The sequence below is a fragment of the Pseudonaja textilis genome, chromosome 2, assembly GCF_049901715.1.
Source record: "Pseudonaja textilis isolate UNSWEBS1 chromosome 2, rPseTex1.2, whole genome shotgun sequence".
In the NCBI taxonomy this organism is placed as follows: Eukaryota; Metazoa; Chordata; class Lepidosauria; order Squamata; family Elapidae; genus Pseudonaja; species Pseudonaja textilis.
This window is the reverse complement of record NC_141991.1, coordinates 209,700,105-209,717,180: the sequence shown is the minus strand read 5'-3', so window position 1 is coordinate 209,717,180 and position 17,076 is coordinate 209,700,105. Positions and strand designations below refer to the sequence as shown.

General features: G+C 36.9%; 1 protein-coding gene across 7 annotated transcripts in view; it reads left to right on the top strand.

The window, feature by feature from the left end:
* APC (APC regulator of Wnt signaling pathway) overlaps window positions 1–17,076 on the top strand; it is a 147,613-nt gene that overhangs the window by 97,574 nt on the left and 32,963 nt on the right. For 3 of the 7 annotated variants that reach the window (XM_087926952.1, XM_026719966.2, XM_087926953.1), the window contains exons 4-8: window positions 2,339–2,423; window positions 5,346–5,547; window positions 7,572–7,680; window positions 8,005–8,106; window positions 10,459–10,542. In XM_087926952.1, coding sequence (XP_087783078.1) covers window positions 2,339–2,423; window positions 5,346–5,547; window positions 7,572–7,680; window positions 8,005–8,106; window positions 10,459–10,542 — 582 coding nt within the window. Of the gene's footprint in view, window positions 1–2,338; window positions 2,424–5,345; window positions 5,548–7,571; window positions 7,681–7,992; window positions 8,107–10,458; window positions 10,543–17,076 lie in introns of all 7 variants that reach the window. The other 4 variants (XM_087926951.1, XM_026719927.2, XM_026719946.2 and 1 more) reach the window with 2 other exon arrangements.

The window sequence follows — 17,076 nt, the reverse complement described above, 5'->3', positions numbered from 1 at the left end:
TGCAGGCTTTTCAGACCAAAAAGTAGGCCCGTTTCATCACTTCCTATTTTTCTAGAAATACCAGAAGTGACGAAACGGGCTTAGTTTTCAGCCTGAAAAGCCTGCAGAAGCCTTTCTGAAGTCTCTGGGAGGGCGATAAAGGCCTCAAACCAACCAAAAATCAGTGGTGAGGCGCACTGCAGGAAAGGGGGTGGTAGGGGTGGGGTTATTGCGTGTGCATGCATAGGTGGCGTGAGGGGTGCACATTGCCTTCTGGGTGCTGGCATGCGAGCTCAAGTGTGTACAGGAGCCCAAAAAGGTTAGCCACCACTGGTATAGTGCAATATTAATGGGTTTTCAATTCAGTTGTATTGAATGTGAAGAATGTGTGTTTATTGTTATAATTATAATGTGCAGTAAGATAGCATTTAATTTAATTGTATGAGATGCAGCGACAATAAACTAAAGTAAACTAAACATCCAAAACTCAGTCCAGAAAATCCCAGACACACTTAATTTCATGAAATAACTGTCAAATCTTACTTCTCCAATAAAATAGCACTTGCCCCTCCTCAACTTTTTTTAAACGTGCCCCTTCAGTTGATAATAGATTGCCTAACTTTGGTTTTAGCTATCACAGACACAACATTTCTATTCCCATGGATGGTGAGGTGGTGGAGAGGAGGAATTCAGCCATCAAGAAGTGGCAGGGACTACCCAGAGTCAATTTTTCTGCCCTTCTCTTTATCAGAGGGCCTCTGTCATTCCTTGATTTTGTCTGCCATTCCTTGCTTCCTCGGAGTTCTAAGTACTCATTTAATAGGATCCTTATTTTAAATACGCAGAAATAGGGACTGAGCAATCAAATGTAAGGTTCGATTACAACTGTACTATAATCTCCATCTCACCCTTCTTTATTCTGAAGTTGAAAAGAAGGCAGAAGGTGGTTTGGTAGCTGTATGTCAAAATTATACCCCATATACCCCAAATTTCTTAGTCATGTAGTATTGAACCCATAAGATTCCTTGCTCTGTAACAAAAGATTAGGGTTTTTTTTAATCACTGCTCAGTACTGTAGTGATTTTCTGAATTTTTATTTGTGCTCTGCAAGAGTTACAGGAGTTATACTCTTGTCTTTCTTGCAGCATTTATTAAGCAATTTCACCCCAGATTTCCCGGATTTGAAGCATTGGAAGCAAAACACTGTTTCAATAGAAGATAATACTGGGTATCCTCATGAAAAAAATATTAATTGTCAAGCAAACTTTATAGAAAAATCATTGTATGGATGTAATTCAGTTTTTGAAACAATCCCTACTTAATTGACCAGGTTGTTCAGCATCAGGAAGGAGACATCAGATTTGAAATATGTGCTTTGGATGTTAAATCTGATGATCATATGCCTAAAAAGAAGAGAACACACTGCATATATAGAGATTAAAATGTATGTCAATATGCAGTATATTATCACAGCTCATTTTTAATTACCAGTTGTGCATCATTTAGGGATGTGTGTAGGGCTGCCGCTTCATGAAGGTTCCAAAATAGCTTTTGATCACAAAGCAGCTATGCTTTTTTCAAACATCTTTTCTGAAATTAAGGTACCCATAGGAATTGAATGGTCTGTGTTACATGGACTTGCTACAGAAAGGAAGAAAACACTGTTGATTGGTAACTGCATCTTCTGTGAACAAAACAGAATGAACAATTTTATGAATTCATATTTTAAAATATTTTTAAAAGCACCAAAAAAGATTATGCTCAATGCCTTCAACATCCTGTGACATAATCGAGATGTCAACTAAAAGAAAGGTTTGGTGACAGGAGTCAAATAGCTGGCCATCTTGAAGTCCTGTTACCATATGTTAACATAGACTTGAAGCAGAGATATGTTCATGTCATGAATTAAAAAAACAATTTAAGATCTAAACTATAACTCAAAAACTAAGTGTTCCCATTACTATTTTCTATTATATTTTAATTAGCAATTGAGTACAATAATTTTTATTTTAACATATTAATAGAATTTCATAATATGCACACAAATTAATCTTTTTTCATTCTAAAAGCACAATGCTTATTCTAATGTACACACTACATGTTGTAGAAGTATTAAGATGTCATATATACATTTCTTGAAAAAATATCAATTTGTACTAAAAAATAAATAATAGCTATTGGGAATTAAAGATGTGCAGCATTTTCTATTATCTAATTCCTCTTTCTAAATAAAATAATTCTGTACATGTTCTTACCTAATTCAATAGATATGTTTGAAAGTGGGTACACTACAAAACAGTAACCTTTATATTTCATTCTTGCTCAATTTTTTAAAATAATACCATTCCTTATATTCCAGGAGGTATTGAAGCAATTGCAAGGAAGTATTGAAGATGAAGCAATGGCTTCATCTGGTCAGATTGATTTGCTGGAACGTCTTAAAGGTAAATGGAAGAAGGCTACACCAGTTAGCAAAGCAAATATTTTCCATGAATTATTTTTGTGAGGGTGAACATTGCAAGCCATTTCCCCTCGCCCCAAAAAAGTTTTTCAAATTATCACCCAAATATGAAAACGCTGGCAATTTAACTTTCATAGTTACAAGTGTATATGTTTAGACATAGTAATATTTAATACTGAATAAATTCCCATTCTTGCAACTTGAAAACATTTTTCACAATCTTTTGTAAGATTTCTAATAAAATACTATTTAGTAGAAGGGAAAAGAGCTGAATTATTCTAATCCTAATTGATACTAATTTTAATTTAGTAGGAAAATATTCCGTCTTTAGGAAGTATCACCATGTTTCCCTGAAAATAAGACCTGGTCTTATTTTCTTTTGGGCTTGAGGTCTTTTTTTTTAAGTGCAGGAGGCAGCAAGCGCGGGGGTCAAAGGGAGTGGGAATGCAGCTACTGTTGGCCTCGCCCTCTCCATCCCACTGTCTCCTTGCCTGCGGCTGCAACAGACCAAGCTCTCAGCATGTCCCGGCCTCCACCCACCCTGCCTTCTGGACCAGGTGCTGCTGGGGCACTTCTCGGCCACAGCGGGTGCCATGCTGGCCATCAAGCAGCTGCCCATGCTGCTGCTAGCTTTGCAGGAGCTCTTTACCCTCCTGGCAGGGCAGATGGAGGCCAAGATGTGCTGAGAACTTGGCCCTGATTGAGGCCATGGGCAAGCAGACAGTGGGATGGAGAGGGTGGGGCGGTGATAGCTGCACAAACACTTTTCACTCAGAGGGAAATGAAGCTTTGTCTTCTTGCAAAGCGATTAGCTCCATTTCAAAGCATCCCCTTTGCAAGTAGACAAAGCTTCATCTCCCTCTGGGCGAAAAGTGTGAAGCAGAGCCAGGTGGAGGCAGAGGCAATCCCAATGCTCCGCCCACTCTGTCCCACTGCCTTGGCTTGCCTACAACCATGCTGAGCAAACACCTGCATGGGGCATCGGGATCACCTGCCTCCCCCATGCCTCTGCCTCCACCTGTTCCACCTGCTACCACGCAATCCTCCCACGAGCCTTGTATGAGTCAGACAGCTACACAACACGTCCGGATCACCTGTCTTCTCCCCGCCCCCCGCCAAGACTTATTGGTATTTGTGCTGTGGCTGCTGCCTGACTCCATCACACCCCTCACACTCGCCGCCTCTCATGCTGGCCATGCTCTTCCCCCAGGCTTATTTTATTTTTGGGGTAGGGTTTATATTAGGCCCACCCCCCAAAAAATCAGGTTAGGGCTTGTTTTTGGGATGGATCTTATTTTCAGGGAAACGGTAGAAGATTTATTGCCTACTTTTATCTTTTTATTTCAAGGGAAAATTCACCAAACTGTACTGACAAACTGGAACAAGTAGATAAACTGGTATATCTAGATATAATATTTCCTAAAGTTGGAGAAATAGCTGGAGAAATTTTTAAGAGATACAAATACTAGTAAATAGCTAGTGGTAATAGTATCTTTCCAGTGTTCTTGTGTTATTTCTGTTTCAATAATTTGTTAAAGCTTATGCAATAAAAAGAATGGCAAAGAACGGTATAGATAGTGTGAAGACAGATGACTTTGTGTGGGGAATGAATTCTTGTTAAGAAATGAATATTTGAATGCAATACAAATGGGTACCTAGAAGGAAATAATAAAATAGAGAGGGGCAAGAATGGTGCTGAATGAAAAAAATGTGTGTTCAATTTACAGAATGGTTGAGAGAAAGATGAATATTGAAGTGTTTAAAGAAAAAAGGCAGTGTATGACTTAGCCAGTCCATGGGCGTGGTAGAAGGATTGTTTTCAAGGACAGGAAGGCATAGAAAGAAAAAGAAAATGCTGGGGCAAACTAGATTTAGCAGTATTTTTTTATTTTCCCTTACTTCATTCCTTGAGGTTTTTGTTGTTGTTGTTTATTTCTTACAGGTAGTCCTCAACATATACAGCAGATCCCCCAAAACTACTTTACAACTCAGTCCCAAAGTTTTAGATGCCAGCGCTCCCCCATAGTCATTCACCCTTTTAGTCAACCTCATGCACTCTGCAATGCTCCCCTGCCTCTCTCCCCCAGTCCTTGCAGACGGTGGGTCTCCCCCCGCCTTCTTATTTATCTTTCAAAGATCTGCAGAGCTTGGGTTAAGAAAGAGAACAGGACACTCGATTGATGGGTCGCATAGTACAATCTTTGTGGAGACTGCCATTTTCTGAACAGCTGCATTGAATTGTGGCAACCCGGAAAATGGCAAGTGCTTCCAGGATCATGTTGTGTACCCCAGTAATGGAATAGCTCTCCACAGCATTCCGCATCTGCATTCTGCATTGAATTGTAGGCACTCAGAAAATGTTGCCATTTCTGAGATTGTGCCACGCAGCCTAGCAATGGAGTGGCCTGCCCTCCTTTCCTAACTCAAGCTCCAGAGATCATTGAAAGGTAAATGCTCATTGGCTCATGCGGGATGAGGAAGAGAGTGGGGCCCAGTGGATGGAAAGCAGGCCCAAGGCCTGCGGGGACTCCATTGAGCAAGTAGCAGAGCACAGGATGCTGCAGGGGTTGGGGGAGGTCTTGGGAGATCTTGGGCAGGGCCTATGTGCTTCCTAGGACCTCCCCCTGAGGCACCTCCAATTAACAACCCATGCATTTGTTTAACAACCACATTAGGAAAGCAGGAATGAGGTTGTAAGTGACAAAAACACATGGCCTCTTGACGTAATGGCTGCCACAACTTCCTACCATAATGGGCATGCGCCATTATGTTTGTGTACCTATATTCTTTTTCTGCCTTTTGAATAATATTCCTTACCGGAACAGGGAATGGCATAATAATAATTTTTAAAACCATATAAGACTTTTTTCTTGTTAACTCAACAATTTTCTTTGTTTCTGCTCAGAACTGAATTTGGATAGCAATAACTTCCCTGGAGTGAAGCTAAGGCCAAAGATATCCATGCGTTCGTACGGAAGCAGAGAAGGATCAGTTTCCAGTCGATCAGGTGAATGCAGTCCTGTTCCCATGGGATCATTTCCCAGAAGAGGTTTTATGAACGGAAGTAGAGAAAGCACTGGTTATTTAGAAGAACTAGAGAAAGAAAGGTAATTTTTAATTTCAGATATATATTTTCCTTCTTCCTCCCTCCCTCTCTTCCATCCATCTTTCCTCCCTATAGACCACACAAACATATTTATTTCTGGCATGTTGAAGAAATCTTATTTATAATTTCCCCAAGTCTGAAAATGTATGTTTCAAGTTGTGTTAATGAAGTTTCTTGCATAAATAGGGGTTTATCTAAGTTGGATGCTGTGGATTAGATGTGCAGCTAATTATGCTTCTGTGCCAGTGATGGCAAATCTATGACAACCCTTTGGTGTTTGAAAATTGAGGAAGCATTCGTGCACAATTTTCTGAGGCTCCAGAAACCCTGCAAGAGCAGGGCTCTTTGGAGTGACTTCCAGAGGGTCTGGAGGAAAGGAGAGGTTGGAAGAGAGGAAATCCGGAGGGCTTTCATCGGGGGTGAGGTGGGAAATGACACACCAGTAGAGTCAACGTAGGCATTTTATGAATTTTTCACATGCTGAATAAGTATGAATATTATGTATTGTTGAAATTCTGAGCAGCTGTGAAACATCTATTATCTTCCACTTGAAAGATAAGTTATTAAACTGTAGATAAAAAGACATTATGAAAATGTAAAATTTAAGATAGTCTTCTCTAATTTTTAAATTAGTATCCCCTAACTACATATTTGATATTGTTACACTAACAACAAATCAGAATGCATCAATCCAAATAAATCTACAGCACTATCAAGAGAACCTCAAATCAAGGTAGTACAAGATGAGGCAACATTCAGTTAAGAGGAGAATGAGGTAAGCATGTGATAGATTATTGGATTTGGGTTGAAGTGAGAGTACATTTAAATCTGTACTCTGCACTATGAATCTCACTGGCTCATGTCTAAACTTAAAGTTCTGGACCTTGGGCTTTCTAATTCAGTCTGCCTTTGGATTATGGATTTCCTGTCTGGCTACTCACAGACAGTCAGATTAGGTAATCATACCTCTTCAGCCCTTATTCTTAACACTGGTACACCACAGGATTGCGTGTTGAGTCCCTTACTCTATATTCTTTATGTGCATGACTGCATTCCCACTCATGCTAGTAATACTATTGCTAAATTTGCAGATGATACAACAGTGGTGGAACTCATCTCCGGGGGGGATGAGTCTGCCTACCGAGATGAGGTGGACCGATTGTTTTCGTGGTGTGGAGACAATAACTTGATCCTCAACACCAATAAGACCAAGGAGCTTATAGTGGATTGTAAAAGGAGCAGATCAGACATCCAGCCGTTGCTTATCAATGGAGACTGAGTGTAGCAAGTGGCCAGTTTTAAGTTTCTGTTACTATAAAAGAGGACCTGACCTGGGGTGCTCACATTGCAGTACTGGTCAAAAGGGCCCAGCAGAGATTAAACTACCTGAAACTTCTCAGAAAACAACAACTGAATGAAAAACTGCTGGTGACCTTCTACCGCTGCACCATAGAGAGTATTTTAACTTACTGCACCTCTGTATGGTTTGCCAATTGCACAGTGGCAGATAGGAAAGCACTCCAGAGGGTTAACATCATTGCCCAGAAGATCATTGTTGCCCTCTCCCCTCTTTGGAAGCACTTTATAGCTCCCGCTGCCTTAAGAAAGTTCAAAACATTCTCAAAGATCCATCTCATCCTGGGAACCTATTTTTTGAACTATTACCATCTGGCAGACGGTACAGAATAATAAAAACAAGGACAAATAGGCTGAAAAACAGCTTCTATCCCAGGGTAGTAGCTCTTTTGAATTCTGCTGTATAGTGCAGTGTTGGTACAGTGTAAGGGGTTTTCGGTTCAATGTGTGGAGGGTGAAAGATGTGTGTGTGTGTATTTTCATGGTCATGGTCATGGTCATGTGCACTGAAGATGGTGTTTGATTTCATTGACGCTAAACTAAACTCATCTTAGAGAAGCACATGGATGATTATGAAAATGAAAAATGATTCACTCGTATAAATATTACCTGTTATATATTGGCTAATGTCGAATAATAAATAATAAATACTTGTTTCTTCATCTCTAGATCTCTTTTGCTTGCTGAGCTTGAAAAGGAAGAAAAAGAAAAAGACTGGTATTATGCTCAGCTTCAGAATTTGACTAAAAGGATAGATAGTCTTCCTCTTACTGAAAATGTAAGTGGTAACAGCTATACATATGTAATAAGTATTATTTAAATCAAAATATACCAGTTGAAATATGTCATTATTTCAGTTTTTTTTGAGGACAAGACTAAAGTCTACATAAATATATTGGAAATATTTTTTTAAGACTCTTCATGTTTATAGATTTTTTCAGTCTTTTTGTGTATCTGTGTATGTCATGTTGGGAAAATGACATTAACTTTAATTTTTTATGAACAGTACATTCACATAATTAAATTTCCTTAGTTTATTATGGAATATTAGCATTCTTAATTGGGATTATTGTATTTCCTATATTTTTAGTTTTCATTGCAGACTGACATGAATAGAAGGCAATTGGAATATGAGGCAAGACAGATCAGAGCTGCCATGGAAGAACAACTTGGTACATGTCAGGACATGGAGAAGAGAGCACAGGTAATCTTGTCTGCACATCAATTCAGTAAAAATTTAGCAACAATTCAAAGATGTACCTGTGTTTTGTGTATTTAAAGCTGCTTGAGAAAGTGTCTTTGTTTTCAAATGATATGTTTAATAATTATGCAGTACGTTTAACAATTTATTCAAAAAACTGAGAACAGAAACAGTGATATTTAATATAATATAATACTGACGTAATATGAACTGACTGCACACCCAAAGAAAAGTAAAATACATTGCTTATTTTTCTTCATGCATCTGCTTCCAAAGTTTCACGATTTTTCTCTGCTTAGTACTTTTGTCTATCTGTTCCCTGCAATTCCTTTTCTCACTTTTCTTACCAAAGAGAGATAAACCAGGAGACATAAGATCTCTGTGATATGTACACAAGAGAGATCAAGGAGCCACTGGATTTCTTAGTTTAAACGCTTATTTTCTTTCATACCGAAGAATGACAGGATTAACCCCAAAAATGAGTCTATGGAATCTATAGTCAGTGGGAACATGAGGCTTTCTCTTTGGGGGAAAGGTTAAGTCTTAAAAAGGAACCTGAATTGTGTGATCCTGTGTCTAAAAAGGTGTTATAAGAGTTGAGGTCAGTTGTTTTTAAGTAATGAAAAGGCATTATAGACTAGAATATAAAATAGCAATATAGCACAATGCAGTATCAGTAAACTTTCAGCAATAAAAAATAAAAGAGGATAGTATTAGAATCATCTGCCAAATGATTCTAAGCAGATTCCTATGCTCAGCAAAAAAAATGAATGACTTAATCATATTAGACAATTTGAAACAGGTCATTTTTAAGGATATTTTTGAATCACCAGTAGTTAGCTTCACATGGATTGTAAAAGAACATTGGACTATGAAAGGACTGCAGATGAATTTAAGATTTGGACTAATCTTCCAATATGTAGTACATATTGTTAGAAGGAAGACCTAATAAAGATTGTTATGGCCGTTCTATAAACTAGTATACCTTTATTTCACAATATGCCCCTGTAGTCCTTCAGCAAATGGTTGTTTGTATCAAGAAATGAAGGGACAGACTTGCTGATCTTTCTACAATCCACCCACCCTCCAGCTAGGTGCTGAAACTGAACTCTTCACCTCTGTCCTTCAATCCTGATCCATTTAATCACTTAATTTGCTAAATTTTCTGCATACCGGAAAAGAGGGTGACAAAATCAGTAAGTTAATTTGATGAGTCACTGCCAAGCTGAAGAGTAGAGGAAAGGAAGCAAAGAAAATCGTCATGCAGCTTGTTTGCCTTGAGGAGCTGAAGAAAAAGTTCATCTCTTTAAAAAAAATCTAAAGTACAAATATAGGCACTAAACAACAGGAGAAGCTGGGTCCTAAAGGGAATCAGGCAGGCAGCAAAACTCTTGGAAACCTTTGGAAAAAAAGGATCAAGAAGTTTGTCCTTCACAGTTTTTTTGTTTATTGTATTGAAGAAATGTGGGTTTCTGGGGGAGACTAACCCTAACCCAGCCCAATAATGGTTTCATTAGCCAAGCATGGAGGCTTGTTTGGAAGCTTCTCTAGTATTGTAAGTAGTAGGCCTTAATCTGACTGGGTTCTTCTTCCCTGCTGGGCTGTGTTTGGCTTTGCAAAGCTTTTTGCTGCTTGTCTGCCTCCCCCGTAGACCCAGCTGGGTGACCTGCCTCTCAGGTCCTCCCTTACCCATGTGTTACTTCATGCTTACTTAACAAGCCTTGCATTTGTTTAATAGTGGCATCATGGAGAGAACAGGGTAGAAGTCATTAAGCAAGGCCATCTCACTTAACAGTTGTCACCACTTGTCTCCATAGTGGGCAGGCTCCATTATAGATCAAGCACTACTTGTTTATCTTCAACACATTTTCTTCTTTCTGCTAGAAGACCTTGTAGTAGATAATGGTTTATGTTATATTAGTTAATTTTATAAATGGACAATTTTAATGAGCAGTTACAATCCAATGAATGTTATTTAATTCTTGTCACGTTTCTGTCCTTTTGGGGAAAAACATTTGTGGGATTAATTTTAGCTGATAAAAGAGACCCTATATTGTAGGAAGAGAACATTTGAATATTGATCTAATTTTTTAAGGCGTTTTCCTAATGGAGGTATTTTTCCTCTTTTACTACCTTCATGTCATCCTGCTTTTCTGGAGTCTTAATTCAGAATTATCTTCCTTTCTCTCTCTATAGCTATATATTCACTTTGAAGCAAGATAGGTAGCAAACAAATTTAATAAATAAATATTCTGAGTCAAGGTTTACACTGTATTTTACATTGTAAGTTTCATGTCTAATTTTTAAAGGGGAACAGTTCTGTTGTAACAATTCTTAAATTTCATATTGTTTCAGGTACGAGTAGCTAGAATTCAACAAATTGAGAAAGATATTCTACATATAAGACAGCTATTGCAATCCCAGGTTGCTGAGACAGAGGTTAGTGTTTGTTTGTTTTTTGCTTATTTATTCAGACATCAGTGGGATTAAAAGATATAATTGGAATTAACAGAACATTGAGCATGTTCAATAGAAATAAGTAGTAACCTATGCCAGTCTTTTAGTTCTGACTAAACTGCAGCGGAGTAATATTAAATTATGATGGTATACAAACATGTCAACATGCCTCATCTTGAGCTCAAAGTAATCCAGTTTTGAATTTGAAGCAACTGTTTTAACTGATATTGTTTTGTCTATCTTGCAAGTGTTTCAAGTGCAAAACTGCCCTATTTCAGACTTTTAAAACATTTGTTTTGAGCTCAAAAGATAAACAATTGAAATCTGTTTTGGTTTTGAAATGTTTTGCATGCCAGTATTATATTGTTTCAGTCATACAAGACATTTATTTAAAGTGTGTATGTCCTATTTTCTTTTTTAATATGATATATAATGTGCAACTAATAGCATGATCCTCCAGTCACATAAAGCATCAATAGCCATATAAAAAAGTTGCCTCTGGCTTAAAACAACACACCAATAGTCCCAATTGTACATTAGGCAGGACTTCGCACCTTTCCTGCCATATGCATATCTCATTCTGGATATTTTTCTTTAAACATTAAAAATCACCAGTATCAACACTTAGTTGATGACTAGTACATTGGATTATATGAAGCTTCTAGCTAATGCTCCATGTCCTGTACTGACAACAGTTTAAAATGTTGATTTTATTTTTAAGGCCATGGCTTGGCTCTGAATTTTCCCTCAGGGTCATGGATTTTCTAGAAGAACCTGTTAATGATATCCTACTGTTGAGAGTTATTCATTGAGTAATGAATCTAATAAATAAATACTTAACATATGTTAAGGGCAAGAAATATACAAGTTTATAATTGTTGAGACTTCACTGTAAAATTCTGCACAAAGAATTGTATTTCCATGTAAAAGTCATTCTTTCCAAAGTTACATTTTTGGGCTCCATAGATTCAAATTAATTGACAACAGTAAAACTTTCATGGCATTTCATTCCTTTGAAACCAGGTATTTTCTGCTTTAAAAATGAAGAACCCATTTTATTCTAGTAGTTAGTAGAAGATTCTACATAGAAAAATAACAAAAAGGAGAAGGAATAACAGCACTATATGAAGTCTAGGTTTATCTTTTTGGAATAGTAGAATCAAGATATTTATTTATCAGAAAAACAAATTTAAAAGGAAGTATGCTACTTCTGGCCCAACAAATCTGATTTTATCAAAGGATGGGAGTTGTAATCCCATACAACTACTGAATCCATTATTGACTACTTGGTTTAAAATCGGGGAAATTCTGGGTTCTTAAAACTTTTATCTCGAAAAAAAGGCAGAGTCTCCTCCCTGACGGACCGTAGATCGTGAGACTCTGCGGCTATGGTCCGTGCTCTTTCATTGGAGAGCCCTGATCATTATGATTAGGGGCTGAAGCTGCCTTGGAGGGGTGGCGGAGTAAGGGGAAGCTGCAAGCCAGGTTGAGGGGAGCTGCATCTCCCCCTCTGGGCTTGGTCTTTTCCCCCCCGAAGACGACTGCAGTGGTGGTTGGCCACCCTGAAGAGGAGGACTCAGCTGGATTAAGATTTGTGCAGGAGGGAAGAAAGAGGTAGATAACATCTGAACCGGGACAACTGGGCAATACAACTAAACAAGAGTACCCCGGGATTAAGGTAACGTGGAATTTTTAAGAAAAGAAAAGTGAGCGGCAAAATTACAAAGGGACAGGAAAAAAAAATAAGAAAATATTTTTGACAGCTAAGCGGGGCTTCAAACCAGGAAAGGAAGAAGCTGGAACTAAAGATTTAACTAAATTGGACTAAAATATTTTGGCAATAATCAGGCATAAAATAAAGCTGGATTTAAGATTGTCAAATAATAATAATAATAAAGTTTACAAATTGGAGACTGGACTGTGCTGGAATATTGAGATTCGAAAAACCCTAAATAAAAAAATAGGGGAAAAAGTTGAAGACTTTGTATAATGGAGAGTGCCACCTTTTGACAAAAACTTGAGCTCAAACAAAAAGGAAAACATCCTGTTTCTGAATAAACTTGTGTGGATATAACATTAAAGAAATATTGAAACAAAATAATAATCTTAGAAAGTAAAAGCAGAACCAGAATAAAGAAAAAAGCAAGGAAAGACTGACTGTGGGATTGATTGATATTTTTGGTATAGAGCCTCGGCTGGCATAATTGAGAACTTTAGAAATTTGAAAGAAGAAAGAAGGAAAGTAAAAGGTTTTTTTGTGGAATTTAAAGATCATAAAATATAAGAGTGTGTAATGATGATATCTCTTCGGGAATTAAAAATGGAACTTAAAAATATGAGAGAATTACTACAGGAAAGAGGCGAATCACTTTGCTCTGTGTTAGAAAAAATGGAAATGGCGATTGAAGAACAAGAAGAAAGAGCGTCAGAGGAGGAGGAGTTGACTCAAGGAGAAGACATTTTAAATAGACAATTAACACAAAGAACACTACAAAGAAGTGGGGAAAGAAGGGAGGTTAAAAAGTTGAGATTTAAGAAGGCAATCAAAAGGGGGAATACCTGTGAAGTCAGGAAAGGCAGAAAGACCCAGCAGAAAAGGGGAAAGGAAGATATTAAGAAAGAGAGGGATATAAACTGGAATGAGAAAAGATATGGGGAAAAGATGGGGGAGGAGAAGCAGTAAGAAACAGGTGCATGAAATAAATACGGAAATAGTAAAATGTTGAAAAGAAATTGTTTTTTCAGAGATAATGGTTGATGAATTAAAAAGGGGATTCTGCAGGGTGACACAGGGTAATAAGAATATTTCTGCAATTAAAAATAATTAGAAAATAGGGTAATATAGATACTGATAACTCTTATTAAAAATTAAGGGGGGAAAATATGCTGCAGAATCCAAATGAAAAGATGTAATGATTATTATTGTAACTTCTTAAAAATAATGGTTTATTGGGAATCAAGATGAGGGAATAAAGGTATATTTTAAAGGTATATTTTAAGGTGTCACACTCAAAGCAGTAAAAGGGAAACCTATACTTGTTTTTTTTTTCTTTAGTGTTAAAATTTTTATTAATCTAGAATTTATAAAAAGAATGTGTAATGGAAAGGGAATATGACAGACTAAAGAACCAACTAAATTAATAAGTTAATATAGACTATTAAAACCAAGGAGAGACATTGATAACTTTTTTATTATTGTTATCATTATTACTATTATTATTAGGCAAACACAAATTGTTTATCTTTATTTTTAAAACAAATATTAAAGTATTATATTTGATATAATTGAAATGAAACAAAAAGATGTTTCGATTGAGATTAATGAAAGAGGCTAGAATTAATGTGTTTGTTTCTCTCCTTACTGAAAATTTGGAATGGAAAAGGTAATAATAGAATTAAGTATGCATATATGAATGTATAATTGCTGTCATATTTGTATGTAAAGGTGATGACCTGGAAATATGTTGTCCACTAAAAAGAGATTTTTGTTTTTAATGTGAAAAACTGAATAAAATTTGTTTTAAAAAAACTTTTATCTGCAAAATATAACAATATCTGACTTTAGAAGAGAAAATTTCAGTATTAGAAGAAAACAACATTTTAACAGTAAGGAACATTCTTTTTTGATGAACCAAGCAGAACATCAATGAGATGTTTTTGAAAGCATCAGACTAGCTATAACTAAACAGCGGCCAGGTTTTGATAAATTCAACACAAAAATACAGTTGACTCATGTGTATCAACTTCTGTGTAAGTTCAAATGTGCTTCAAGAGTAGATAACAACTTGATTTAAAGCTGTGTCTATGGTATAATTCTTAACCTAATTTATACACAAGAATAGAGCCAAAGAAAAAAAAAGCAGAAAGTAAGAACAAAAGGAAAGGGAGGGAAAGGAACGGGAAGGAAGAGAGAAAAGCAGGTCTGCATAAGAAGATTAGATGTCCACAATACTCAGGTATTGTGGTATGTGGAAATCTTCAAAGCCAATGACACTTGATTTAGTACCTTAAAGCATTCAAATCTATGTTGGTTTTTATACTCTTCATGTTGAGTTCTTGGAGTTCCTCAGAAAGGAGCTGTAACATGCTGCCAACCAGACAAATAGCAAGTGCAAACCTCTTAATAGTCACTAGATGGAAGCATCTAATAGATAATACAATTTTTGGTAGCATCCAATGATTCTTGTTTTTGCAGCCCCTGCATGCAACAGAGTTGTTGGGACAAGTGAACAGAACTACCCTACAGGTTGGAATATTAAGAGAGCATATTTGCTTTCACCCTATGGATCATGCACTCAAAATAAAAGACCAATATAAGAACAGAACTAGCTTAAGAGGAGAAGAGGCATTTGTAGGAACAGACATTATGAAAACTGAACAAATTATTCATAAAATTTTAAAACAGGAAAAGATCTAAATATCTGTGTCTATCAAACTAATGAAAGATGGATGGATTAGCAGTAGAGTATATGTGGAGGAAGGGCCTCATAACTGTCTGTGTGAGCGCTTCCTTTTTACTTTTCGTGGGATTTTGGTGCAACCAAATTAGCTGGACTGCATTTCTGCTCCAGCAACTAAAGGAGGAACTTTTTCTGGATTTGGAAGCCGATATTTTGGGAGGAGATTCTGGTTAGTGTTCACCAGGGAGGAAGAAAAGGGAAGGTATGAAAAAGGCAGGAACATTGGAATTGGATTGAACAAAATACTACTGTGGTGATACATATGGGCCAGAGAAGGGATACAGCATTTGGTTGATGATTGAAGGCACAACTGCAGAAGTTGGAATCCAGCAGTAGAGTAAGAGCTAGAAACAACAGTCAAGCCCAGCAGCTTTCCTTCCTCCCAGCAAGACACTGAGAGATTCCAAAATCCAAATGGCAACTTAAGCCAGAGACTTGACTGAAATGTTTGGAAAATGCCAACCAGCCACCCCAAATCTGGGGTTATTAGGAGTTAGGATGAAGTGAAGAGTACAGTTGCATTCCATGGCAGGAACAGCAGCCAAGAACAGAATGTTAAAATCTAAGAAAATATTGGCAATTCAAGCCTACAAAAGAATGGATGGGGAAGTAGGGGAGAAATTTTACAGAAAGAGAACAGAAATTTCTAGAAACCTATAAAAATATACATAGATAAATGTAAGACATAGAAGTATATGAGAAAAAGCCACAAAGATAGCAATAAAGAATAAAATACATGGAAATAAAGCATAACTATTGGAGTAAGAGTATATTCTTTTTTTTTTTTTTTACAATAAATCCCTGCATCAAAAGAAGATAAAATTCACTTATCTGTGGTCTATACCATGTTCCCTAAAGAATCTGTAACTAAGTGCAGATGCTAAACAAGATAGGACAAGAAAATGTCAATAATGACAACAGTAGCAAAAAACGGGGTGGGATGGGGAAGAAAAGTAGAGACCCTGAAAAAAAAGACAGATGAAATTACAGGAAAACTTGCAGGAATACTCAAGAATAAGCACCTGTGATCTGACAGACGCAAATATGCTTAAAAGGAGATAGAATGATTATTGAAATACTTTGGAAACAGGGTCATAACATGAGAGAATTGTTTGTGATAGAAGATCCTTTTTTAGCAACCACGGTCAAGATCAGCAATTTGGTCATTAAGTGAGAAATCACATGACTGCACTTATGATTTTACTTCAGCTTTTCCTTCTTTTCCAACTTCCTTGCCCTTTGCAGTGTTCTCCCCAGCACTGGGACGATTAGCAAGAAGGGAGTTAACGTTGGGTTTACGTTCATTGGAGGGAATGGGATTGCAAGAGAGTAAGCAGGAAGACAATGTGGAACACACATCGAAAAGATTGTGCATGCATCATTTGCCTAGCATGCTTGAGGCTGGAGATCTTTTAAAATCCTGTATTATAGAGATGTCCCCATAAAATATGCATAAATAGCTTTGAGCAGTAAAATGGTTCTATATTCTGTACTATATTTCAGTCAGATTTTTTAAAAATGTTATTTTTATAAGTAAAGAATCTATAAAAAATTTATTTATAAATTTGGTGGGGTTTTTTTCAGGAGAAAATGGATAGTTTAATATATCTAATTGGAAATTAAGCTAGGGACAATGCATTCTTTGCTGTTAAAATGTATGCTTCAGTATAGGTCATCCTATAACTGAAACAAAAATGCTTTTTAAACTGAAGTTCTGTGTACATTTTCATGCAAATATTTATTTGTATTATATTTATTGCTTTAGTTGTAGCCTCCAGTAAATGCGTAGATCATGTGACAAAGCAGCTTGTTCTAATTCTGTTACATTTCTGAAAGTGATGTGAGCACAGCTGGTGGAAGATGGTGTCTTGTGTCTCACAGCAGATCCTTTGTCTTCTAGAGCTATAATCCTCAGAGGACATGCTTCACTTTCATTCTGCAGTTTTGCTTAGGCAGCTAGTCTCTAGTGCTAATTATTGAGGTTTGGGATTATAAAATGCAAAGTGCACTTTAGTGGCATGTAAAATTACAGCATTGATTCGTTCAGTTTTTAGAA